General features: G+C 61.1%; 1 protein-coding gene across 8 annotated transcripts in view; it reads left to right on the top strand.

Annotated features, from left to right (window-relative positions):
* Positions 1-634: 634 nt before the first annotated feature.
* Positions 635-25,395, top strand: part of ADGRB2 (adhesion G protein-coupled receptor B2) — a 36,562-nt gene continuing 11,801 nt past the window's right edge. For 2 of the 8 annotated variants that reach the window (XM_032389209.1, XM_032389216.1), the window contains exons 1-12: positions 7,655-8,468; positions 19,655-19,738; positions 19,991-20,155; positions 21,348-21,512; positions 22,118-22,282; positions 22,365-22,532; positions 22,608-22,709; positions 22,879-22,985; positions 23,777-23,971; positions 24,135-24,203; positions 24,281-24,389; positions 24,726-25,056. In XM_032389209.1, coding sequence (XP_032245100.1) covers positions 7,667-8,468; positions 19,655-19,738; positions 19,991-20,155; positions 21,348-21,512; positions 22,118-22,282; positions 22,365-22,532; positions 22,608-22,709; positions 22,879-22,985; positions 23,777-23,971; positions 24,135-24,203; positions 24,281-24,389; positions 24,726-25,056 — 2,462 coding nt within the window. In that variant the 5' untranslated portion in view covers positions 7,655-7,666. Of the gene's footprint in view, positions 820-7,651; positions 8,469-19,654; positions 19,739-19,990; positions 20,156-21,347; positions 21,513-22,117; positions 22,283-22,364; positions 22,533-22,607; positions 22,710-22,878; positions 22,986-23,776; positions 23,972-24,134; positions 24,204-24,280; positions 24,390-24,725; positions 25,057-25,395 lie in introns of those variants that run through there. The other 6 variants (XM_032389163.1, XM_032389189.1, XM_032389171.1 and 3 more) reach the window with 6 other exon arrangements.

The following is a 25,395-nucleotide window of genomic DNA, read 5'->3' on the forward strand; positions in this document are numbered from 1 at the left end:
GGAGGGTGGGGCAAATGTTTCAGCCCCCCCCCCCCCCCCCCCCCCGGGCCCCGGAGACCCTGGCTGCGCGAGCTGCCTCCGGCCTGGGGTATCGCTGGAGGGGCGTCGCGGATCGCCGCATCCTGCGGTCCAGGAGGCCGCGGGCGGGGCGGGGGCTTACCCGGGGCTTCTCCCGCGCCGGCGCCTGGGGCCCAGGGCGGGGAGGAGGAGGGTGCGCTTGGCTCGGCTGGCGCTGCTCCCCCTTTAACAGGAGGCGGCGCGCGTCGCCCCCGCCCCCCGCCCCTTCTCCCGCGGCTCCTCGCGCCCGGCCTGGCGCGCGCCCCCTCCCGGGCCCAGCCCGCGCAGGCGCCGCGTCCCGCCTCGGCCGTCAGTCGGCCCGGCGCGCGCTGCGGGCAGCGGCCGGAGCGGCGGGAGCGGCGGGAGGAACCGGGTTTGGCGGCGGCAGTGGCGGCGGCGGCGCTCGGAGACCGAGGATGCGGCGCCGGCTTTTGGAGCCCGGGGCTGCGGCCGCCGCCCGCGAATAGGAGGCGGCGCGCGGCGCGGGCGCTGCTCGGGGCGGGGGAGCGGGGGGGGGGGCGGCGCGGCGAGGAGGCGGTGGCAGGAGCCCTCGCGCCCGGCCCGGCGCCCGCCCGCCCCGCGCTGCTCCGCGGCGCCTTTTCTGCACCCGCCGCTCCGCGGAGCGGGAGCCTCGGCCCCTCCGCGCCGCTGCCGCGAGCTGCCCCGCGTCCGGCCAGGCCCCCGCCTTAGGGATGGCAAACTTGCGCCCCGTGGCTGCCTCCGCCAGCGCCGGCCCCCGCTCCTGCTGCTGACGGCGCCCAGGTGAGTGCTCGGTCCCAGACCTCGACACGGCCCCGCACCGAGCCCTCCCGGCGCGGTCCCGAGTTTCCGCACCGGCCCGGACTCGGGGCGCTCCCCTAGCCCATCTCTGTTGAATCCTCCCCCTCCCGAACTGAGTTCTTTCTGCATCTACCCACTCCCATCTCTTTGGGAACTTCCAAGCCTGGGGCCGAGGCCCCTTTCATCTCTGGTGAGTCCCTTTCCCACCCCCTTCCCCTTCCCCATTTCTGCTAAAGCCCTCCCCCACAATCCTGACCCAGACCTTACCCTCATTACTGTCTCGAGTCTCTTCCTATCTTAGCCTGGATCCTGGCAGTGCGCCCCCCACCTTGATTAGAGCCCCTTTCTCCAACCTGCAGCTCGACTGTGTATTTCCCCTTAATCGCCCCTCCTCGTCTGGATGCCGGACCCTGCTCCTCCCCTCCACTTCATCTCTGCCCAGAGTCCTTCCTATGCCCGTCCATGTCTGCCCATAGTTACTGCCTTTCCCCGCGCCAGTACCCCGATCATGCTTCCCTTCTTATTTCTGTCCCGATGCCTCCTCCCCCATATCTGCCTGGAGTCTCTCTATCCCTCGCCAATCTCTGCTGCAAGTCTCCTCCCCCTCAGCCTGGACTTGGGGCCGTGTCCCCCATGTCTGCTCCGAGCCCCCTCCTCTCCGGCCGGGATCTCGACTGGCCCTGCATCCCTGGCTCCCGTGTCCATCTTTGGTCGGAGTCTGTCCATCCCCCATCCTTCTCTTCCCACCCCTGGGGCATAGAGCCGGGCACCAAACGCACCCTCCCGCAGCCCCGGGGGCTGGCATGATGGGGCGGGGGCGGGGAGGGGGGGGGGTTGGAGGTTGTGAAGTTGGCGGCCACTCCCGCAGTCAGCTCGGTCCGAGGGAAGTCCTCTGCGCCGCGGACGGTGCAGAGCGGGCGAAGAAGGGTCTGGTGCCCGCGGGGGGAGGGGCTCCCGGGCCAGAGACACTGCCCGCCTGCCCGCCTCGCCAGCTGCCGGCCGGGCCCCTGGGCGTCCTCTGGCGCCCCCTGCCCGCAGCCCCGGACCCGCCGCCCCTTTTCCTCCCGCGGGTAACCCCAGGTTTCCGCAGCCGGAGCAGCAGCGGTGGCTGCGGGACTGGCGCTGGGAAGTCCCTGGGGAAGAGGAGGTTGGCGGGCGAGGCCGGATGCCCCCTCCTGCTAGCCGTGCGGGAACAGTTCTGGTTGTCAGACCCTATGCTCTGGGGGCAGGGTGGGGTGGGGTGGGGTGGAGGGCTCATCCCAGCAGGGATTCAGGAGCCCTTTGAGCTATCAGGGACAGACCAGCAGGATTGGCCCCTGGATTTGAGATGGTCTGGATGGGCTTGTTTGGGCTTGGGCAGGTGTCCCCAGGGAGCCTCTGTCTACCCCATGGCAGTCCCCACTAGGTGGTGGGTGGGGGCGAAGGTGGGCTCAGTCTGGTTTGGGCATGGCATAGGCGGGGGAGTCCACCTGGCCCTGGGACAGCGCAGGCACCTGGGGAGTGTCCCCCTTGCTGCCATAGGGGTCAATGTGGACTCTGGATGGGGTATGCCCTGATGGTGGTGGTGGGAGGCTTGAGGGAGGGTCTTCCCTGGACTGAGACTGACAGATTTCCCCCCTCGTCTTCCCTTCTCTGCTCCCCTCTTCGGCTCCCCCTCTCCCCCATCACTCTTCAGAAAGGGAGAGGTCTAGCCTGGGGTGGTTGTGTATGTGGTAGGCATTTTTGTAACTCAAAATGAGGTCTCAGATGGTCTCTGCACTCTTCTCTCCCTCCCAATGCCCAGGTAATGGAGCTGAGTAAGTAGTTAGTAACTCAGCTTTTGGCCAGATGACCTGGGTTCAAAAGCTGTGTGACCTAGGCAGGCTACATAACCTTTCTGAGCTTCATTTGGCCCTCTATAATATGGGTCAGTGATAAATGCTTCATATAGTTGCTGGGAGAATGAAATTAGATTGTACAGAGTGTCTGGCACCTAGTAATGCTCAACAATGATTGGTTTATTGGGCTGTCTTCAAGGCCAAGGTCAGGCCCCTCTCCACACTACTCCTATTCCCAGAGGAGAAGTGCAGAACAGGTTCTAGTGACTTCACTCTAACCCCCAGGATAATAAAGCCAGAAACCACCCAGCTCCCAGAGTGGGTCCAGGGAGCCTGTGACTGTCAGCCTCTCCCCTCCCTCACCCATCCTTCACCATCTGGGTGCTCTGGATCTGTTGGACTGCTCTGGGATCAGCTCTGGCCAGAGGGGCATCAGTGAAAGCCAGGCCAAGGTCTCTGAGGTCCTGGTTCAAGTAGGGGAGGTAGGATAAATGCAGGGAAGAAACCCAAGTCAAGGTCCCCAAAGGTAGGCTTGCCTGTTAGGGGGGCCCACGTGGGAAATCAGCACCAGAGGAGCACATGGTGCTCAGAGGAACCTCTTACCTCTCCCCAGGGGGTCAGACGCCATCAGGAACTTTCCAGGACAGTTAGTGCTCCAGGTCACAGTTAGGGGGCAACCCGGCCTGAGGGCCCCAAGAGTTTGAAGAAACCTGGCTTTGCCGGGAGTGGCTTGGTGAAGGGCGGGTAAGGGGGAGAGAGGCGGCTCGAATCCGTGGCGTTCTGCTGCAGGAAGTCCTCTGGGCAGTGTGGCTGGGCCTGGGTCCCACCGGGGAGTGGCAGCCTCCCAGCCTCCAGTCTGCCCGGGCAGCCCTGACATTGGGGAACAAAAGCTTTCGGTTCCTGTAGCAACGGCGGCTCCAGCTGCTGCAAAGTTCCGGGGAGGCGGGCGGAGGGCGGCTGAGTCACCGCCCCCTCCCCTCGCGGCCCCGCCCCCCGTCTCCCTCCCCCGCGGTGGGCGGGAGGGCCCCTCCCGGGACCGAAAGACCCCTGAGCTAGAGGAGGAGCGGCCTTCTTGGCCGGGTGGAGAAGGCGGGGCCGCACTCGGGGGAGCCCCCTCCCCTCGGTCCTGCCCACCAGCTCCAGAAGCTGGATGGAGGTGTGCGCCCTCCTGGGTACCAGAGCTCCCGGAGAGGGGTCCTTGAGGACCCTGCCACCCGGCCAGTGCATGGGCACGGGACCCGAAGGCTCCGAGTGGGGGGTCCCCGCCCGCGTGGCGGCCTGGGCTCGGCCCCGCAGCGAGCGCCCGGGAGGCGGAGGGTGAGTGACGGGCCGGCGAATTGGAGCTGCCAGGTGGATAAACGCGACCGCGGTGCGCACCGCCGCGCCCCTCCCCCCCGCCGCCCCTCCCCCGCCCGCGGCCGGGGCTCCCGGCGCTCCGCCACCCAGCGCCGCTGCTCCCAGCCCACAGGGCGCAAGGGGCTCGATCCCGGGGATCCCGGAGACCCAGCCCTTGCCCTGAGGTGCCCCCCGTCCCCGCTCTTGTCCCTGCCAGCTGCTGCGAAAGCCTCCGATTCCCTCACTGGGGCAGAAGGGGAAGCCCGAGGCCGGGCGGGCCTGTGGGGTCTCAGTGTGCTTGGGCAGAGGGTGGGATTCTCAGGTCTGCGGGCGGGCGGGCGGCAGGCATGCGGGGGAGGTAGCCCGAGGAGCGGGGGAGGTTCCCCCCGGCAGCTCACACATCTCAGCCGCTGAGGTCCTGAGGGAGGAGGCCTTTTGATTATCCTCGCCATTAACCTCCTGACCTAGGAAGTTCTTCCTCAGAGCTGAGCTCCATACCTGTCCTCTCCAGCTCTTGGGCACGTTTGTGATCTTACTGGGCTTGGAGGTGGCAAAGCCATTTCCGTGGTTCAGCCCAAAGCGCCTTCCCAGAGATAGCGGTGGACCTCAGCAGGGAAGCAGGGAGAGTCTGTGAGGTTCCCAGGTGGAGGGGAGAAGGCGAAGGGACCGTGTGAGTGCTCTGCCTGGGCCAGGCTCTGTGCCGGGAACTCACTGGGAGGTTGAAAGAGAAGGTGGTCTCCATTCCACAGAGGGGGAAACTGAGGCTCAGGGAGGGGGGATCATGGCTAATAGCCACCTGCGCAGCCTGTGAGGTAAGGATCCTTCCAGGTCCCCTCCCAGGAGAGGCTCTCTCTGACTTAGCTTGGAATTGTGCTGTTTGCCTTATTTTATGGGTGGAGAAGGATATTAAAATAAAGGGCCCCAGAGGTCTTATGTCACCACAGGAACCACGAGGGTCATACAGATGCAGGGTGAAATTCCAGAATTGGTGTGAAGCGGGTGTCTGAAGGAGACTGATTGGAGGAGGGGGCTTGGGCAGGGTTTAGAGGTGGCTCGGTTGTGCAGAAGCCAGGCTGTGTCTCTGAGGGTCTGGACCTAACACTTCTTGATGGGTTGGGGCTATGGAGGAGGGAGCAGCTGAGGACCAGGAGGTGGGATTGGGCGGGGGGGGGGGGGGTCTGAGTCCCCAGCTTCAAGAACAAACAAAGGAAGGAGCAGCAAGTCAGATCCTGCCTGACACTTAGCTGGCATGTGCTAAGCCTCGAACAGCCAGCTACCTGTGTGTGTGTTCACACGAGAGAGTACATTTGCCTCTCTGTACAAGTGTACAAGTGGCTGGCTCTTTACACCTTGTACATGTGAGTGCCTGTACCCTGGTGTGCGTATGAATTCACGCATCTGTGGCTTCACTGATCTGTGTGCGTGTCTGTGTGCGTATGTGTCTGTTCACATGTAGAATGCCTGGGAACACCTGTCTTCTCATGTGTCTGTGCATACGTGCTTTTGTGTGCATGTCTGCACGGCACAGCAGTGTTCCAGCTTCTGTGTGTGTGTGTATGTGTGTGTGTGTGTGTGTAGATTCCGCACCCTGCTCTAAGTGGGGGAGGTGAGGCCAGTTATAATGAGCCCCCACCTCCCCTCTGCTGAGCTGCAGCTATGGCCTGAATTTTGCAGCCTGCTTAAAAATAATTGGGGGCAGCGGGGGGATTGGATGTCACTCATCATCAGCTCCCGGCTTCGCTGGTGCTGCAGCAGGCTGGGGGTGGGCTGGAGAGTTTGGGACACACATGATGTGGGGCAGGGAAGGCCAGGGCTCTTGTGTCCCTTTTTCAGTTCTGGCGGGAGGAGTGGAGACACAACCTGTTCTGACATCTGCCCAGTAACTCCACGCGTGTCTTTGGAGGAGGCTGGGGTGGCTCCTCCCCAGGAAATGAGCCTGCCTTGAGCTTGTCCCCCTATGCCCCCTTTATCCCATGGCTGGGGAGGGGCAAGTGCAGGATCTGGGGCAGTGAGGAGTTCCACGGATGCTGCACAGGGATTGGAATTCTGGGGTTCTAATTCCTGCCCTCCCCCCCTCACCCCTCCAGTCACTGTTGAGGCTCCTAAAGAGCCAAGGGGAAATCTGTGCCTGGGGAGCCTCCGGGTCTTGGGAACATCTGGCCACATCTGTGAATTATCCTGTTTGTGACTCAGTTCCCAGGGCTAATGGCTTGTCCATCGGGCCTGAAGCCTGGGCAAGGAAGGGGACGCGGAGCAAGAGGCTATTGGTGGATGAGAGGGAACCCCAGGCTGGGGCTTCGGGTCCCGGCTTCCAGTCCCAGCTGGATCACTCTTGTGTGATCTTGAGCAGGTCGCCTCCCCTTTTGGAGCCTCATCTTTTCTCCTCTAATGTGGAGCAACCAGGCTCTAGGGGCCCATCCAGTGCTGTGAGCTATGCTGCAGGCACGGAGGAGGGAGGCAATGGGGATCACCTCGGGCGCAGGGCTGGAAGCAGGACGTAGCCAGCCCAGGTGCCAGGCTCTGTTTTCTGGACAGCTAGGGTGGAGGCTGTGCAGGCTCTGGGTAGTGGCTCTGGCCTGGCCCGGTGGGTGGGAGGGTGCCTGCAGGTGCCCTGCCCGCTAGGCTTTGTCCACTCGGGCCTGACCGCCCTGCGCGTCTGTCAGGGTATGGCCTGAGGCCTGGTTGCCTGCCCACACCTGGAGCACATGCTGGGGGTTCGGCTCAGTGCAGCACTTGGCGGGGAGGGAGAAATCAGTGGACCCCGGTCTCCACTCCTAGGAGCTTGAAGACTCCTGAGATGAATGAGCTAGCTCGGGGGAGACAACAGGGGATAGAGGTGCTGACTGGGGCTATGGACTTGCAGGCAGGTGCTGCGGGAGCTGCGAGCTGGGCGATAGCTTGGTGGCCTTACTGGGGTAGCGGGCCCTGAGCCAGGCCTTGGGACGATAACCCCATGGCAGGAAGGGAAGAGGGGTTAAGGGGAATACTGCACCCATTTTGCAGGTGCCTCGCCCCGTTGTTTCCACCAGGAAATCCACCACAGCGGTAGTCATGACGTTCACACTTGCGATGCCCCCCAGGGGCATGGCTCAGGCTGTGCGCAGCCCCTGGCGCACCGGTCGTAACTCCTCCCCTTTCTCGCCCACTCAGTAAAAGCAGGCGAGTGAGAATGACATTGTTCCGGGAATAACCTTGAATTGCTCTGATTTATAAAAAAGCAAATCGTTGTCAAACATTGCTCCTTTGACAATTACCGCTGGATTACACGTGACACGCCTCACAGCTGATCACGATACACTGCGACTGAGAGCAAGGGTTCTGGAGAATTCCAGTTGGGTGGTGGGGATGGGGCTAGATCCAAGTGTCAGGCTGGGTGCCTGTGGCTGGTGGGACTGACCGAGGAATCGCAGGGTGACAGAGACAACAACGGATGTTTCTTAAGGGCTTCCAGAGTCAGGCACTCTCCCACGTGCCTACATTTTACAGGTAAGGGGACTGAGGCTCTAAGCAGTCGAGTCCCCCGTCTAAGATCACACAGGTGGAGGTGGGTGACTTCAAAGTCTTCCCCGAGAGGCCCACCCCCCGGCAGCGAGGAGGCCACGGGAGACTGAGAACTCATGCTGGTAGTGCCTGGGACCGCTGACCGCCGTCTCTCTCCACAGGGCAAGGGACATAGGATGACCCCAGCCTGTCCCCTCTTACTATCTGTGATTCTGTCCCTGCGCCTGGCCGCCGCCTTCGACCCCGCCCCCAGCGCCTGCTCCGCCCTGGCCTCAGGCGTGCTCTACGGGGCCTTCTCACTGCAGGACCTCTTTCCCACCATCGCCTCGGGCTGCTCCTGGACCCTGGAGAACCCTGACCCCACCAAGTACTCCCTCTACCTGCGCTTCAACCGCCAGGAGCAGGTGTGCACTCACTTTGCCCCCCGTTTGCTGCCCCTGGACCACTACCTGGTCAACTTTACCTGCCTGCGGCCTAGCCCAGAGGAGGCGGTGGCCGGGGCGGAGGCAGAGGCGGGGTGGCCAGAGGAGGAGGAGGAGGCCGCAGCGGGGCTGGAACTGTGCGGCGGCTCAGGCCCCTTTACCTTCCTGCACTTCGACAAGAACTTCGTGCAGCTGTGCCTGTCGGCAGAGCCCTCGGAGGCCCCGCGCCTGCTGGCGCCTGCCGCCCTGGCCTTCCGCTTCGTCGAGGTCTTGCTCATCAACAACAACAACTCCAGCCAGTTCACCTGCGGCGTGCTCTGCCGCTGGAGTGAGGAGTGCGGCCGGGCTGCCGGCCGGGCCTGTGGCTTCGCCCAGCCGGGCTGCAGCTGCCCCGGGGAGGCGGGGGCCGGTCCCGCCACCACCACCACGCCTCCAGGCCCTCCGGCTGCCCACACTCTGTCCAATGCCCTGGTGCCCGGGGGCCCGGCCCCACCCGCTGAGGCCGATTTGCATTCAGGGAGCAGCAATGACCTGTTCACGACCGAGATGAGATATGGTGAGTCTGAGCAGGGCCCTGGTGGGGTTGGGTGTGCCCAGGGGGCCCTCTGGGGCCCGTCTTGGCAGATCCCCAGGCCATTCGTATGGTCCTTCACCCGTGTCCCCTCTGTGTCTGTCCTTGTCCCGATGTTGGGGTTCCCTGAAATGGATTTGGGTTAGACCTCACTCTCGAAGAGTTTGCAGTCTAGGTGGGTGAATGGGAGGGCAGAGATCGGCCAATGAGGTGTGGTGAACCCAGGGAGAGGACTCCCCACACTGGGCAATCAAGGAAGGCTTCCTGAAGGAAGTGATACAGGAGCAGAGATCTGAAGGACAAGTGGAAGCCAGCGAAGCCAAAGAAGCGGGGAAGGCATTCCGGGCAGAGGGAGCAGTGCGAACAAAGGCCCCAAGCTGGGAGTGACCGTGGCAGGTCCTGGCACTGCAAGTTGACAAGTTTGCCTGGAGGCTGGAGAGTAGGCAGGGAGCAGGGATGTGTTCCTGTCCTCACAGGTCAGTGATTTTTGGCAGTGGCCGCAGGGTCAGGGCAGAGGGCGGTGCCCAGGTGAAGAGGCCTGGGCTTCAAGGCTGCCTTGGAGGGCTGGGCTGGCTCAGCTCCCAGCATCCCCTCTCTCCCCCTCTGGGCCTGTGTCTTCTGGGACCGAGGCTGCCAGCAGCTAGAGCTTCCTGCTGACTGGGCAAAAGCTCTGCGAGCCCTGAGTCCTACATGCTCTTGCTCCCACCCCAGCTGCCTCGCCACAGCCACCTTCTGCCGGCCCTCCTTCCTGCAGCTTCAAGGCCCCTAGCCCCTCATCTGGATCTCATGTGCCTGCCGCACAGTGCCGGGCCTGAGACTGGCCAGGGGGCCTGGCAGGGAGTGGGTGTGGGGGGGGCAGATCTGGGTTCTGGTCCCCAGCTCTGGTACTAAAAGGGAGTTCCCTTCCCTCTCCGGGCCTCGGTTTCCCCATTTGGGGTAACAGGTCCTGGCCTACCATCATGAGGATGTCATGCAGGGCTGGAAGTCAGAAGAGGCATCTAGGTCTGCCTGAGAGTATTTACAGGGAGGCAAGGGGTCTTGTGTGAGGGCCACTAGGAGTGTTGGAGTATGACCTGTCCCCGCCCCTGCTTTGGAGGCCAGAGCCCTGGAGTTGGGCACTGCCTTTGACTGTTCCCTTCAGCGGATCCCATTTTTTGGCATCAGTTTCTTCATCTGTAAAACGGGGAGGTATCTCTGAATTAATTAGAGGGGCTAGTTATCATGACAGCGGCCTCTCCCAATGCAGTGTGGAGGGGGCTTTTAGCCTCCCCCAGGAGACATTTGGCACCATGCCTGTCCATGGCAAGTGCCCAGTGGCCTTGCTCTGGCCTCTCCCCCTGGCCAGCTTGGCCTTTAACATTGGTCGATGAAGCCGTCCGAGTGACAGCAGGCCGTGGGCAGGTTATGGGCCTTGGAGGCCGGCCTGGGATTTAGTGCCTGCAGGAAGAAATTGCATTTCGCTTCTTTGTCGAACATCGGCGGAGAGCACCAGGCGTATATCAGGAGGTTTATGGTTCTTCCTGCCTGGTGGTCACTGCCTATCACTCTGTGGGGGCCTCCCCCATCGTGCTCAGCAGAGGGCAGCCTCTTTTGTCTGGCTTTCCCTGTGGTCCCTTGGCCCAGTGGTCCGCAGTGGATGGAGCAATGCTTTACCCTCATGGGCGGGCACATCTGGGCAGGCTGCCATGTGGAGCACAGAGCCAGGAGCAGCCAGCTGGGCTTGGTGGAAGCCGGAAGCAGGAGTTGGTTGGTAGTTGGGGTGTCTTTGGGGGTCAGAGAGGGCTAGTGATGGGAAGGCCACCATGGTCCCCATCATCATCACAGCCTCTGCAGGGGCCTCTGAGACTGGGGATGGGTGGAGATTGGATGCTGCCTGTCCCTGGGCATGAGGCCTGGTATCATCTCTGAGCAGGGAGCCCTAGGCTCCCAGCTGTTCCACGCCTGACCTCAGCTCACGCCCCTTGTCCTGCTTGGCCTGTTTTCAGGCTGTTCGTGGGGGTTGCCTGCAGGGAGGGCCCTTGTGGGGAGTTGCAGGGGGTGAGGTGTCATCCGTCTTCCTAAGTGGGCTTGCACAGCACACTGCTGCCCAGACTTCCTTCCTCTCCCCTGGCAGGCAAGAGACTTTTCCTCTCTGCCATCTCCTCCCTTCTGCCCAATCTCTTAGGGGCAAGAGACAATGGACATAGGGCTCAGTTCGTTCCATGTGGCAGGGGATGTCTGAGGGCCAGGGCATCATCAGGGCTCAGGGCACTTTGTGCCTGGTGGCAGCGCCACCCCCGGCCCACCGGGCCGGCTGGACACAGGTACCAGCCATGGGAGAACCGGCTCACACATGGAACTGCCAGATGGAGGACAAGATTGGTGGTGAGCAGGAAGAGGAGGACCCTTGTCCCAGCCCCTCTGCTAGGTACTGCAGCAGGGGAGTTGTGCTCCCCTTCCCTGGGACACCCGGAGTAGAGTCAGTGGCCTGGCCAGGAGGAATGGGGCTGGGTCGCTACTGGGAGAGCCATGAGGCCGGGAGCTGGTGGGCCGCGCCGGAGTGCAGTGCCCGGGCCCGCCTCAGAGCCGAGTGCGTTTGACAAGAGGGTACAGGCGCCTGTTAATTTCACGCAAACTGCCTTTGATAGATCTCTTGTTATTTTTGGTGAGTTGAGCCATAAATTTTTGCCATCTTGCTGCCGCAATCTGTTAAGTGGGGAGAGAGGAAGAAAGGGAAGGCAGGCAGGAAGGAGCTCAGCGGATGCCGGCTGAGGCCGGGGCAGGAATCGGGGGGAAGAGGTAGAGCTGTCACCCTGCAGTTCCTGCCCACAGACCCTGAGACCTGATGAGGCCCTGGCCAGGGGCGTTGGCTGTGCCGAGTGATACCTGGGAGAAGGGCTCTTTTGCTCTGGCAGCCCTCCCCCTCCTCTCCCACACGCCCTGCCCTCCCCAGAGCCACTGTCCCATCCTTGGCCGGTTGCTGCTCACCCACCTCCCCATCATCCAGGCTCCATTCCTGAGGCAAAAGTTCAAATCCCCACTCTGCCACTGCTGCTGGGTGACTTGGACAAGGGGGCTGCCCCTGGGGGCCTCAGGACCTCCCGTCATCTGTGCATCACTTCCCTGATCCAACCACCAGACTCCCCATCATGGCCCAGACTCTTGAGCCTGGCCTTCCAGCCCCACCCCAGACCCCGCTGTCCCCTGCTATTCAGCCTTCGCTCCAAATCTGTCCTGCCCTTGACCGGGGCTCCTCACTGGCTCCCCGAGCCCCTGCTTTCTGGACTCCCTGCCTTTGCTTGGGATGTTTCCCTCACCTGGAATGACCTTTGCCCTTGGTTATCCAGATCTTCCCCATTCTTCCCAGCGCTGTTCAAGCCCGGTTTCCTCTGGGAAGCTACTTCTGCCTGCCCAACCCTGTCGATTGGTCCTTCTCCTCCCAGCGCTCAGGCCCTGCTGTCCTCTTTTGGCCAGCCTCATCTGGTGGCAGGAAGTGCAGCCTTACCTGCTTGTTTGGGGCTCAGACACTGGGGAGGCCGGGCCTCTCTCAGGGTGGGAGCAGGAGGGCAGGGAGACCTAGCACAGGCTGTCCATTTCCTAGAAGGACCTTCCAGCCCCAATCTGTGCTGCTGGAGCTCTGTGTGCTCCGTCACAAGATGGGGAGGGGGGCCCAGATTCCTGAGACATCGCAGCAGGGGCCCAGTCGCAGCCCATCCATCACGCACATCTTCATGTCTCTATCAGGGTGGAGTTTGTGCCAGGCCTTGGGTCGGCTCTGAGTGAATGAGATCCAAGGTGAACCAGACACACCTCCTGCCCTCTGATGGGGGAGCGTGACCACTAGTGTACGGCTTTCAGGGTCAAGGCCACAGACCGAAGTCGCCCAGCCCTGGGTTCAGTTCCCAACCCCACTACTGACTAGCTGTGTGACTGTGGGCAAGTTTCTTCACCTCCATTTTATCACCTGTAAAATGGGGCTAGTAGAGCTATTCACAGAGTAATTAAGCAAGAGACTGTGGGTCAGTGCTTAGCACAGTCCCTGGCACATGGTAAATCCCTAATAAATCACTGCATGTTGTCCTAATTTAGTGCAGTAGGTATGATGTACATGGGCTAGATGTCAAGGGAGCAGGAAGAGTGAGGGATTCAACCACAAAGGGGTGGGAAGGCCGTCTAAAGGAGGTGATTCTGAGTTGGGTTTTGAGGAGTGAATAGGAGTTCACTGGCCCATGAAATATTTTTTAATTGAATTGCTTTTAAAATTTAATATATTAGGAAGAAATTTCACATCATAAATGGGAAAGGAGTATCACTTATTTGAAGTAGAAGATAACAGAAGAGACAACCATAATGAAAACAAAGTGACAGTAGTAAATTCTCACTAGCTGCTCGTCTCTCCTCTCGATTTGTTAGAAAGAGAAATGAGCATGTGCTGGGGATGTGTTGAAGGCTCGGACTGCACAGAGACTTTATCTTTTTTTTTTTTTTTTAAGATTTTATTTATTTATTTGACAGAGAGAGAGACAGCTAGAGAGGGAACACAAGTGGGGGAGTGGGAGAGGAAGAAGCAGGCTCCTGGCTGAGCAGGGAGCCCGATGCGGGGCTCGATCCCAGGACCCTGGGATCATGACCTGAGCCGAAGGCAGATGCTTAACGACTGAGCCACCCAGGCGCCCCCAGAGACTTTATCTTGCGTGCATTTGGAAGGATTAAAAGTAAAGCAGCCGTATAATTTATCATCTAAACTGGGACACTTGTGAGGTTTTAAAGCAGGGGAAGGGGTCCTATTACTTGCATCAGGGCAGGCACAAACTAGACCACCGCAGGCAGATAGATTGGCAGGAAGTCACCCTAATTAAAAAAGAGACCTGGAAGGGGGAACTGCCTCAGTCCATGATCCAGGGTTGTTTAATGGCATGTTTGTGAGCCACCCCAAGTCATTTCCTACCGCATGCTTTGGGCAACCCTGCAGGAGGGAGCAGCCCATGCAAGGACATGGAAGTGTGAGCGTGTCGGTACAGGGAGGTCTAGTGGACTGGCGTTACTGGGCAGTAGCCCCAGTGGTGGGAGATGGGGTCAAGGCTCTGGGACCCTGCCGCCATTGGCCGAGGGCCTTAAGGCAGCAAGAAGTTGGGTGTCGTGGGGGAGGCCAGATGAGGTCGGATGAGTCAGGTGTGGTCCCTGCTCTCCAGGAGCTCCTGGCCACGTGGGGGAGGTGGCAGGGCCCCAGCTCACTCTGTTGGGAGGCTGGGCAGATAGGCCAGCAGCTTGGGGGAGGAAGTCTTCAGCGGGGAACTGGCATTTTGGCTGGGCATCTGCTCTCATGGGGATACCCAGTTGCATTGGACTGCAGAGGTAGAGCTTGGGGTTTTCAAAGCCATCTCCCGGTACCCCCTCCCCGTGGGGTTCTGAGGCACTGCTGGGGGTGGGAAGCCATGGAGAGACATGACAGAGCCCTGTTTCAAGGGGATCTGTTGGTGCCTACTCAGGGCCCCGGGGCCAGCCTCAGGGAGGATGTAGAGAGCCCTGGGAGGGAGGACTGCTTTGTAAATCGCACTGCTCTCCCCGTGGAAGTGATGATTATCGTGGTTATTTTTAACACATTCATGACAAAGGAGGCTGAGGGGGCTGCACTGCGTGGGGTTTGGGGGCAGGGTCTGCAGAGCATGGTGTAGCAGGTGTCTGTAGTCTGCTCAAATGGCAGAGAGCCTGAGCCCACCCTATCTGCCAGTGCCGGGGGATGGGGCGTGGAACAAGAGTGGCTCCTGTATGACTGGGGTAGGGGGACGCTCAGGGATATCTGGCCCATGTTTGCTGAATGCCTGTCTTCTGTCTAGCTGTTCGGAGCTAAGCCCTCTGTGCAAGAGGAGCGAGGGAGATTGAGACCCTCCCATAGTGGCCACAAGAGGGACGAGCCCAGAATACTCACAGCTGCAGAGAGCGGCAGCCTAGGGTCTCAGCCACAGAAGGGACCAGCATAGCCAAACTCCTGTGTGGTCAGCCTAGGAAGGCTTCCTGGAGGAGGCAACATTTAACATAGAAGATTTTGGCAGATTGAGGTGGAGGAGGGGCATTCCAAGGGGAGGAAACACCAATCGCAGAGAGGAAAGCATGTAGATAACAAGAAGGAGGTGGCATTCCCTTTCCATGGAGAGCTTATTGTATTTGGGCCGTCCATATCTCTTGTTTCATTTAATTCTGAACCTGTGGTAGGATGCATCATTTCTATTTTCAGTTGGAGGTGTTTAAGCTCAGAGAGGTGAGGCCACTTGCCCAAGGGCACACAGCAAGACTCTGGTGGAATTGGGAATCAAATCTGCATCTGTCTGGCTCTTAAAGCTACATCCTTCTCACTGGCCCACATGACCTTGCAGTGTGCTTGGCTGCCTGGTGGGGAGAGGAAAACAGGACTGCACAGGTCAGCAGGGGCCAGCGCATGCCGGGCTCTGAGGTTTACACTGGTAGCTGTGGGGAGCTGCCAAAGGTTCCTCAGCAGGGGAGGGGGAGTGTGTGTGGTTTGAGCTGGGCTCCCAGAGGATCACTTTGGAGGCTACAGAAGAGAATCAGGCTCTCCAGTGGGGAGTGGGGAGTGGATATGCAAAGGAACGATTAGAAGGTGGTGTTAAAACAGGATAACAGTAGCAGGTGTGAGGGGCTTGGGGGGGGGGGGATGACGAGCAGGTGGGCGGAAATGACTCGAGGTCCCATGGAATTAAGAAAGGCGTCTCTGAGGAGGTCCAAGTTGGACTGCATTTGTTAGAGCCGCGCAGTTCAGTAGGAAGAGCGTGGCCTCCGGAGGAGTCAGGCAGGCCTGGGTTCGAATGTCACTCAGCCTCTGTCGGGCATGCGACCTCGGAGCCGCTGTCCTCATTAGTAACATGGGAGAGCCCATCCTCATGAGGATGAGATGAGGCGAGGTAGGGTGCACGGTGACTGGCAAGTAGGGCTTGTGTAGTAAATGTTACCTTATTCAAAACAAAACAGAACAGTTAGGAGGTCGGCTGGGCTTGAGCAGGGAAGCGGGTTCCAGGCAGTAGGTCTGTCCCACCCAGGGCAGGCTCCCAGGTGAAAAAGGCGATAGATTGCAGGACTGTGAGCATCCGAGCCCTGGGTCCTCCAAGCTCGTGCTGCTCCCTGGACAAGACACTTGGAAGTTCTGGGGGTGCCCACACCCCCTCCAGAACCCCCTCTTGTCCTGTTGGCTCAGCTGCCTCTTAGACTCCCCCAGTGGTGGGCCCCGAGCCGGCTGGGGCCTGCACGTGCTATATGCTGAATAAACGTGGTTTCAGTGGGTAACTACTCTGGTCTTACTTGTGTTCCTCCCCTTCAGGCAGAACTGCCTTTCATCTGTGGGGGACATGAATTGCTGGCTTACCTTCTGAGGGAAGTGGGGTGGGAATGGAAGGGGGGGCGGTCAGTGTTGGCCCTGTGGCCTTGGGCTTGTCCCCACGCCCCGTCTCTGGTCCAGCCCAGGAGGCCTGGAGAGGGACTCAAGAGCTGGGCCTGTGACACGTTCTGATTTTCAAATCGGATGGATTCTAGAAACCACCGACATCACCTCTGGTTCCGTCTTGGGGCTGGCCAGCAAAGGGTTGGTGCACAGTTTGTAGAGGCGTGGAGACCACGGGAAGTGGTGGGGTTCCGCAGCGAGCAGGTCAGACGGCTCTCATCACGTCCGGGTTTGCTGGCCCTCCTGGATGCCAGGCTGACGGCTGGGGGTTGCCACAGACACAGTGAGGGTCTAGACGCAGGCAGGAGCTAGATGAAGGGATTCTCAGCTGGATTTGTGATAGGCTGGGCAGCGTCTGCAGAATGTTTACTAGGACATGGGTGTCAGGATGGGGCCTGGTCTAGGTGGAGGACTGCTGGGCGGAGCTGATCCTCAAGATTTACAAGGGACCATTTCTGGTGACCCCCACGGGGTGGGGGGGGGAAGCTAGGAGCGGCGTGTTAGTTGGCGTTTATTGGTATGCCTCTGGACCGGATCCAGGGCCAGTGTTCACTGTGCTCAGGGAGATGGCTTCCACGGCCTTCTTCCAAAGGGCCCACGAGCCCAGGGAGGTTCAGACGGTCAGAAGGTGGACACAGAGGCGACAGGGCACACAGAGGAGGGGACAGCTGACTCTATCTGGGGGGTGGGGGATGAGGAAGACTTCAGAAATGAGAAGCCACGTGAGCTGGATTTTGAAAATCAGTTAGAAGTTTTTGAGGTGAAAAAGGTGGGAAACAAGCAGGTAGAGATTTGAGAAGAAATGGTGGTCCCATTTTGGACGGGCTGACTTTGAGGGCCCCTCATCAGGAGACCTGTTCAGAAGGCAGGAGGCTACACAGGAGCGAAGCCCAGCGTGGGGGTGCTGTGGGTAATGCCTCGGGAGCAGCCATTCAGAGGGGCTAAATTAAACCTGGGGGGGGGGGGGGGGGGGCGGTGCGGCGGAAACCTGACGGAGCATAGCTGCCCGATGTGGGAAGCAGCAGGAAGACAGAGCAGTCAAGGAGACTGGGATGGAGGAGCCAGACAGGTAGGAGGAAACCAGGAGAGTCGGGGAGAGGAGTGTTTCAAGGCAGGAAGAGTCAACAGGACCCCGTGCTGCCGAGGGGTCAAGTGGGACGAAGCTGCAAGCGGCCATAGGATTTAGCAATAAGGAGGGCGCTGATGACTTTGTCAAGAACAGTTTCAGCAGAAAGATGTGGTCAGAAGCCAGACTGCAGTGGATTACCAGGCGAGGTGACATTTGAGCCAGGATGTGAGTGGCAGGTGAGAAACTAGATGGCAGCTGTGGAACACTTATTGATGGGGAGGAGGAGCCGGGGGGACAGTAGCTGGGGGAGGAAGGAGGGCTCCCCCCAGAATGGAGGTCCATTCTTGGGTGGCCATGGGAAGACCATGCTGACCAAATGCTGAGCCAGAGGGTAATGGGTGGAGCCCTCCTGGAAGGTGGGAGGGGGAGAAGCAGGGCCAGGGTGGGCAGGGCGGGGGGGGGGGGGGGGGGGCCTTTGTAGGGGGGGGGGGGGGGGGGGGGGGGGGGGGGGGGGGGGGGGCTGGCCTTTGTAAGAGGGACTGCAGGGAATTTGGGAGTTGGATGTCTGGGGCAAGAAGTCAGGGGCGAGGCTTGGGGGGCCTCCTATGTCACAGCGTTTGCTTTCTCTGTAAAGGAGCTCCTTGCAGAGAGTGAGGGAGCAGAGATGAGCTCAAGGAGAGAGGTCAAGGTCTGGCACAGAGAAGGTGGGGAATGGGGAAGGCGGGGAGCCAGGGAGTGCTGCTGAGAAGCCCCAGGCGCCCAGCGGATATGCAGCCCTGAATCTGTCCTGGTGCCAGTTGGCACAGCTGTGGATTTCTTCAGCAGCCTGGGGGTGGGCGTGGAGAAGGCGGCTTGTCACAAGGCTCCAGGGCTGGGGACTGGCTGAGCGGGTGTGGTGGAAGGGCTGGGTGAAGGGATTCAGGAATGGGCAAGCATGGCATGGGCACCTTTTCTGTGGTCCTGCTGGAGGCAGGGCCCAAAGTGAGGCCGGGAGGGGTTGCAGATGCCATTTGAAGGGAGGAGGCCCCAGGGAGGGGGCTGAAGGGTGGCAAGTGAGGGTGCAGAAGAGGTGCAGGTTGTGAGGGGAGGGGGAGATGGTAAAAATAAGCCAGATGGGTCCTGCCTTCTGGAGCATTCACCACATGCCAAGCAGGGTGCCAAGGGCTTCATGGCCCCCCTCTCAGGGAGTCCTCAAGTCAGCCCTCAAGGGAGGGGGTATTCCGAGTACTGTTCTACAGAGGGGAAAACAGAGAGGCAGACACTTGCCCAAGGTCACACAGCTGATCACTGTCCGTGCCCCAGTTGAGACATGGGGCACGACTCCAGTTGTCCTGAGCTGGTGGAGAAGTTTTGGGGAGGATGTAGATTGAGTTCTGCGACTAGTGGCTGAAATGGAGGGAGGGGCCCTGGAGTTGATGAGACCAGAAGCTGGGCTGAGTGGCACTTCAGGGCCCCCTACCCAGCAGGTTTGCTCAAGGTGGCCCTCTTGGTGCCTGGTTGGATAGAGCTTTCTCTCGGACGCAGAGCCTGGACTGGGCCGCAGGGGGCAGAAAGAGCATAGCCCTCTTGGGTTCCTTCAAACACCGTGCCTGCTTGGTGCTGACCTGGCTTTCAGATATAGAAGAGGTCCTGGGGCTGGGGGCCAGCAGTACCTTCTAGTCCCGGGACAGCATGGGCTGAGTCCTGTCCCCAATGCTGTTCCCACCTGCCCAGCAGCCTCTACATGGGCTGGGTCTTGCCCCTCTGTGCTCATGTCAGCCCCCATCCGTGCTCCCTAGCCCGTGGGAGGGGGCCTGGATGAGCTCATGTCTGAGCAGGAGGGGCCAGCTTTGGAGAAGGGGAGCTCCCAGCCCCTCCTCCAGCACTGGTGGTGCTTCCAAGGCCTAGACCAGACACATAAATCAGGGTGGTCAGCTGAGAGCCTGCTGAGGCTGAGGCTGAGGCAGCAGTGGCCTCCGGGAGCACCTGCTGCTCTCCCAGCCACAGGAGCAGTGGGGAGGAGGGTCTGCGAGGTTGTAGGCACCTGCCCGAGGCCCTGGGGTCTCAGAGGAGTAGCATTCTGACCTGGGCCTCTAGGTCACAGTCCAGTGATGCATGGGGAGCAGAATCCAGGCCTGACACTCAGCCCCTGGCTTGGCATGAATCACGTCCCAGAGGCAGGCGTGGGGGGTGGTCTGTTTGTCAGCCTGAGGAGTCAGTCCCGTGAGGGGAAAGAGCCTGGGCCTCAGGCTTACCAGGCTGTGTGCTCTTGGACAAGTCACTTCCCCTCTCTGGTCCTCAGTGTCCTCATCTTTAAACAGAGACGGTGGTCCCTGCCTCCCAGAGGAGGATTGGAGGAGCTAGGTATGGGTAGCCCATGGCCCAGAAGCCTCCCGGAGCCCGTCGACGTGAGTGGCCACTCCTCTCCAGTCTTCCTCAGTCCAGCTGAGGCAAGAGGAGGAGAAGACGGTTGTAAGGCTGTGGGCGAGTCCCGTGTGGCCTTCTGAGCCTCGGTTTCCTTATCTGTGAAATGATGGTGGTGGGGGAGGGGCAAGGACTTGATGCTCACTCAGCATCGCCTGCAGTTGGTTCCAGACCCTCGGGCTGAGGGAGAGCAAGGCCGCCCTCTCTGCGCCACTGTGGCAGGACAGAGCTGGCCTTTGCTGAGCCCCCGCCGCCACCTCCGTGTTCCAGGTGAGGAGCCGGAAGAGGAACCGAAGGTGAAAACCCAGTGGCCAAGGTCTGCAGATGAGCCTGGGCTATACATGGCGCAGACAGGTAACTCGGGCCCGCCTCCCTTCCTCTGCGGCGGGGGCCCGACGGTGTGGCGTCTGGTGGCATGTGTGCTTGGCGTGTGCCCGTCTGTGTCTGTGTCCTGGAGCTCAGTCACATCCCTGCCACGTGAGGCCTGTGGGCAGGGATGGGCGGCCTCCTTCAGAGCCTGTCACTTGGGGTCAGGGTAGGAGGATCCCTAGGAGGCTGAGTGCTTGGGAGGTGCCCCCTGCCGCCGACGCTGTCCCTCTCTCGTAGGCGACCCGGCGGCTGAGGAGTGGTCCCCGTGGAGCGTGTGTTCTCTGACGTGTGGGCAGGGTCTGCAGGTGCGGACCCGCTCCTGCGTGTCCTCCCCCTATGGGACCCTGTGCAGCGGGCCCCTGCGGGAGACCCGGCCCTGCAACAATTCAGCCACCTGCCCAGGTATGCCCATCCTCCCGCCTGCTCTGCCTGCAGGGGTAGGTCCTGCCTGGGACTTGGGCAGGTTCATCTTCCAAAGATGGTGGGTTGCCTCCTTTTTTTTATTCAGCAAACTTGACTGTCCCCCACACCATGGCCAGCCCCACACAGGGCGCTGGGGACACAGATGAATCAGACCAGGGCCCGCACCAGTGGGCTTGGTTCTGGGCCCAGCACTCCCTTGATGCCTGTGTCCTGGTAATCAAGGCTCATCTTTTTACCCCCATTGCCCTCTGTGTTCCCTACACTCTGGCCATACCAGCGCCTCTTGCACTCTCCCATCCCCCTGCATTGGCTTATTCTCATCCTATCCCCACCTTGGCTATTACAATTCAGCCTGCCCTTCAAGATCTAAGACAAATGACACTTCTTCCTCTTCTTCTTTTTTTTAAATGAAACCTTGCCTGACCATCCCCTCCCTGCTCTGATGCCCCATCCCAGTCCCCAGGGAGCCTCCTCAGTCCAGCATGGAGTACTGAGAATGTGCATGCGCCTGCCTGGGACAGGTGGTCCGCCATGGGGAGGTGGGGGGCCGCTTCAGCCAGTCCTGTTCCTTGTTCCCTGAGGGAGTGCAGCGGTGCCTAGACCATGACCAGCTCCTGGCCGTGGACTTAGAGTAGGGCTACCTGGGAAGGGGTCTTGGCACCCGGGAGTGTGGCAAGAGCTTGCAGAAGGCTGGGGCAAAGCTGTGTTCCGGAGTGTGAGCTCTCTGTGTCAGTGTCCGTGTAGAGGTTCATGTCTCTTTGTGTGTCCATGCGCTTGCGGTTGGGACGGGCACTACTCTTGCCCCAGGCCTGTCATGTTGGATTCTTGCTTTGGGTCTGGGGATCGGGAGGGCCGGGGTGGGATAGATAGGCTGGGGCGGATCTTGAGCCCTTTCCTGGGCTTTCCTGTGCCCCCAGGAGAGGAGGAGCCCCGGCTCCCCTCCTGGGTCGGTCCTAGTCTCCCTGTCCTGGTGTCCACAGGAGGTATCCTGTGTGAGTTGGGACTAGAAGCCTGTGTCTTCCATTTTCCCCCCAAAGGGCGGAGTCCTGGGGCCCAGTGCAGAGCCAATGAGGAGCTGTCGCAGAGCTGCCGGAGCTCCTGATTGGTGGGCGGATGGGCAGTGGGCGGGGCCAAGGTGCCGCCCAGCCACCGGCCACGTGCTTCCTTGCAGTGCACGGCGTGTGGGAGGAGTGGGGGTCCTGGAGCCTGTGCTCCCGCAGCTGCGGGCGGGGGTCCCGGAGCCGGATGCGGACCTGCGTGCCCCCCCAGCACGGCGGCAAGGCCTGCGAGGGTCCCGAGCTGCAGACTAAGCTCTGCAGTATGGCCGCCTGCCCGGGTCAGTAGCGCCCGTGGGCTTCCAGGCGGGCGCTGCCCAGCCGGGTGGGGGTCGGGAGACCCAGGGGAGGCAGTCAGGTCCAGTGCTCTGCCCTTGGGGGCCCATGAACTTGAACCAAGCATGGGGAGAATGGCAAAGCGTACCTGCCAGCGTGGGAGGTGATGTGGCCGGGCCCAGACTTGGAGTTGCCACACTGTAACCCCAACAAAAGAAGGCTGCCCCTTCCCCTAAGCCCCGAGATACCCTCGCTGTTCATTGCCCTTTGGTGCTCATGGCCAGCCTGGCTGTGAGGGGACACAAATCTGGACTTAAGAGTGGGCAGAGATCCAGAGGTGTCCCTGGGGCCCATTTCCCTTACCAAGAGAGAGCAAGTGCTGCCTCGGTGCTGAGTGGAGAGGTATCCTACGTTCCTGGAGCTGGTGACAGGCAGGCAGGACCAGGCCCAGGCACCACCAGCTCACTGCAGCCCCCCTTCATCCACCCCTTTCCCGTGGGTCTGGCCCCGTTCAAATCTGAATGCCTAACAGGCTCTGCCATCTCCCTGCCCCCATTGGTCCCCACAGCCCTTGCTCAACGGCCGCCCCTGCTTGTGTCTCCCCATGCAGTGGAAGGCCAGTGGCTAGAATGGGGTCCCTGGGGCCCGTGCTCCACATCCTGTGCCAATGGGACCCAGCAGCGCAGCCGGAAGTGCAGTGTGGCGGGCCCAGCCTGGGCCACGTGTACAGGGGCCCTCACGGACACCCGCGAGTGCAGCAACCTCGAGTGCCCAGGTGAGTACTCAGTGCCAGGGGGGGCAGGTGGCAGCCCGGCCCCCCGGGAGCAGCTGGGGCCACTCACACCCTCCTTCTGCAGCCGCAGATGGCAAGTGGGGGCCGTGGAACGCGTGGAGCCTGTGCTCCAAGACGTGCGACACGGGCTGGCAGCGCCGCTTCCGCATGTGCCAGGCCACGGGCGCGCAGGGCTACCCCTGCGAGGGCACCGGAGAGGAGGTGAAGCCTTGCAGTGAGAAGAGGTGTCCAGGTATCGGCCACAGGACGCTAGGGGGTGGAGGGACAAGCCTGTGGGCCTAGCTGAGCCCCTCCACTGTCCCCACAGCCTTCCACGAGATGTGCAGGGATGAGTATGTGATGCTGATGACGTGGAAGAAGGCGGCTGCTGGCGAGATCATCTACAACAAGTGCCCCCCCAATGCCTCAGGTGAGCGGTGGGGTGACTCTCCCCGAAGCCCCCACCTCCGCCTTTCCTGCTCACTCCCTTCTGCCCCCACCCCCCGCCTGTTTGAGCCTCTGTGCTCAGGTGTGGAGTGAAGTGAGTAGGAGTCTGGCCCCCACACCCAACCCCGGGTCCCGTCCTGTCCCCCTTGCAGGGTCTGCCAGCCGCCGCTGTCTCCTCAGTGCCCAGGGCGTGGCATACTGGGGTCTGCCCAGCTTCGCCCGCTGCATCTCCCACGAGTACCGCTACCTGTACCTGTCAGTGAGTGTGCCCCGCTGGGCTGGGGTGGCACAGGGTCTGTCCCAGGCTCGGGCAAGGGGTGGAGGGAGCTTGCTTCCTGCTCTTGCCCGTGTGCCTTGGCATACATATGCTGTGCCCACCTCTGCCTGCCTGTGTCTCTCCTTGCCCAGCACACTCCTATTCATACCTCAGGGCCTGACTCTCAAGTGTCTTCCCTTGTTCCTGGCGCCTCCTTCTGTTGCTCCTCTGGTCCCCCGAGCCTCCCAGTCATGAGGTGTCATGAATGCTCATCGAAATGTCTGTGTCCCGTTAGACTGGGAGCTCCTTAAAGGCAGGGGCGAAGTTGGATTTATTTTTATGTCCGCAGTGCTCAGCCCGGGGCCTGCTGGGGCTGCTAAGAGTGTCGGCAGTGAATGTGGCCTGTGTGTTGTGCGTGTCTGACTGTATTTGGTACTTGTGTGTTTGCACTCGGAGCTCGTGTTTGAAAGAGGGAGTGATAGTGAGGGCGCGTTACACTTCAGAGCGTGCATGACCCCTCTGGGATGGGGAGGTGCCTTGTCCCTGTGCCGTGCTTGTCATCTTTTATGTACACATCTGAGCGCCTCCCTTCTCTAGCTGTTTCTATTTTGGTCTTTTTCAAGTATCTTTAGGTCTTTTTCTTGGACCCTGTCTCCTATGAGCCCCTTTGAGCAGCTCTCGCTGACCTTTTGCCCCTCTTGGATGCAAGCAGTGGGTGGACTGGAGTGGGATGGGCCCGAGGCCGGTCCCAGCTCCTGACCCCGTGGTGACAGCAGCCCACCTGTCGCCTGCAGCTTCGGGAGCACCTGGCCAAAGGGCAGCGCATGCTGGCAGGGGAGGGCATGTCCCAAGTGGTGCGCAGCCTACAGGAGCTGCTGGCCCGGCGTACTTACTACAGCGGAGACCTGCTCTTCTCCGTGGACATTCTAAGGAATGTCACTGACACCTTCAAGAGGGCCACCTATGTGCCCTCGGCTGACGACGTGCAGGTACCGCCCTGCCCCACCAGAAGGAAGGAGGGCACCCTAGACTGCAGTGGGAGGTTGGGCCCCCGTGGCAGAGTCTATGGGGGTGACGTGTGTGATTATATGGAGGGGGAAGCCACCATCCCTGGGGCTGGGACCTCCTGACACCCACGGCTCTTGCCCCCAGCGCTTCTTCCAGGTGGTGAGCTTCATGGTGGATGCAGAGAACAAGGAAAAGTGGGATGATGCTCAGCAGGTGAGGGGCTGGGCTTCCAGGCCTTTTCCCCCAGGACCCACCCCTGCCTCGGACCCTTATATACTCTCTGTCTCCAGGTATCCCCTGGCTCTGTGCACCTGCTGCGTGTCGTGGAGGACTTCATTCACCTGGTGGGCGATGCCCTCAAGGCCTTCCAGAGCTCTCTGATTGTCACAGACAACCTGGGTACCAGGAGGCAGGCTAGGGAGTGGGGGCTGGATAGGGTAGAACCCAGGCCGCTGTGGGGGAGGGATGGTTTCTGAGGGCTCTTCCTATTTTTCTGTCTCTCTGGGTCCTCTCTTTCCCTCATTTAACCCCTTCTTTGTATCTCTGTCCCTGTCTCTTCCCCTCCCCACCCCACCCCCCGGGGTTGTTTCTCTGTGTGCGTGTCCCCCACCCGTGTGTTTGTACCAACCTCGGTGTCTGCGTCTGCCTTCCTGGTGTCTGTCTCTCCCGTTTCTGTTTCTTCCCCTGTGACTCTCCCGGCCGCCTCTGTCCCTCTGTCTCTGGTGCGGGTCGCAGTGATCAGCATTCAGCGCGAACCGGTCTCGGCCGTGTCCAGTGACATCACGTTCCCCATGCGCGGCCGCAGGGGCATGAAGGACTGGGTGCGGCACTCGGAGGACCGCCTCTTCCTACCCAAGGAGGTGCTCAGCCTCTCCTCCCCGGGGAAGCCAGCTGCCTCCGGCCCAGTGGGCAGCCCTGGCAGGGGGAGGGGCCCAGGAACCGTGCCCCCTGGCCCCGGCCACTCCCACCAGCGCCTCCTGCCGGCAGACCCCGAGGAGTCGTCCTCCTACTTTGTGATCGGTGCTGTGCTCTACCGCACGCTGGGCCTCATCCTGCCGCCCCCCAGGTGAGTCCCCGGGAAGGGTGGCTGGGGCCACCTGGGTGAGAGGAGGAGGACTGAGCCTCTGCTGGCCGCGGGGAGCTCCCTCTGCAGCCTCTTGGACCTCGGGCCCTGTTGCCTGGCTAGGGACACAGGGGCTTCTCAAAGATGTCTGTGCAGCTCCCAGAGGCTTCCCGGGGACCGGGGCTGTTGGACTGAGCTCTAGACCTCACCTGAAGTCCCGGGCCCCACTGACCTCTGGGCTTTTCCCGGGCCGTGGCTCCCTGGTAGCCCCCTGCCCCTGATCCAGAGCGCCTTTGGGGTTCCTGGGCTCTGGGCACCACTGGCAGGAGCTGACCTCAGCAC

The sequence above is a fragment of the Phoca vitulina genome, unplaced genomic scaffold (assembly GCF_004348235.1).
Source record: "Phoca vitulina isolate PV1807 unplaced genomic scaffold, GSC_HSeal_1.0 scaffold2, whole genome shotgun sequence".
In the NCBI taxonomy this organism is placed as follows: Eukaryota; Metazoa; Chordata; class Mammalia; order Carnivora; family Phocidae; genus Phoca; species Phoca vitulina.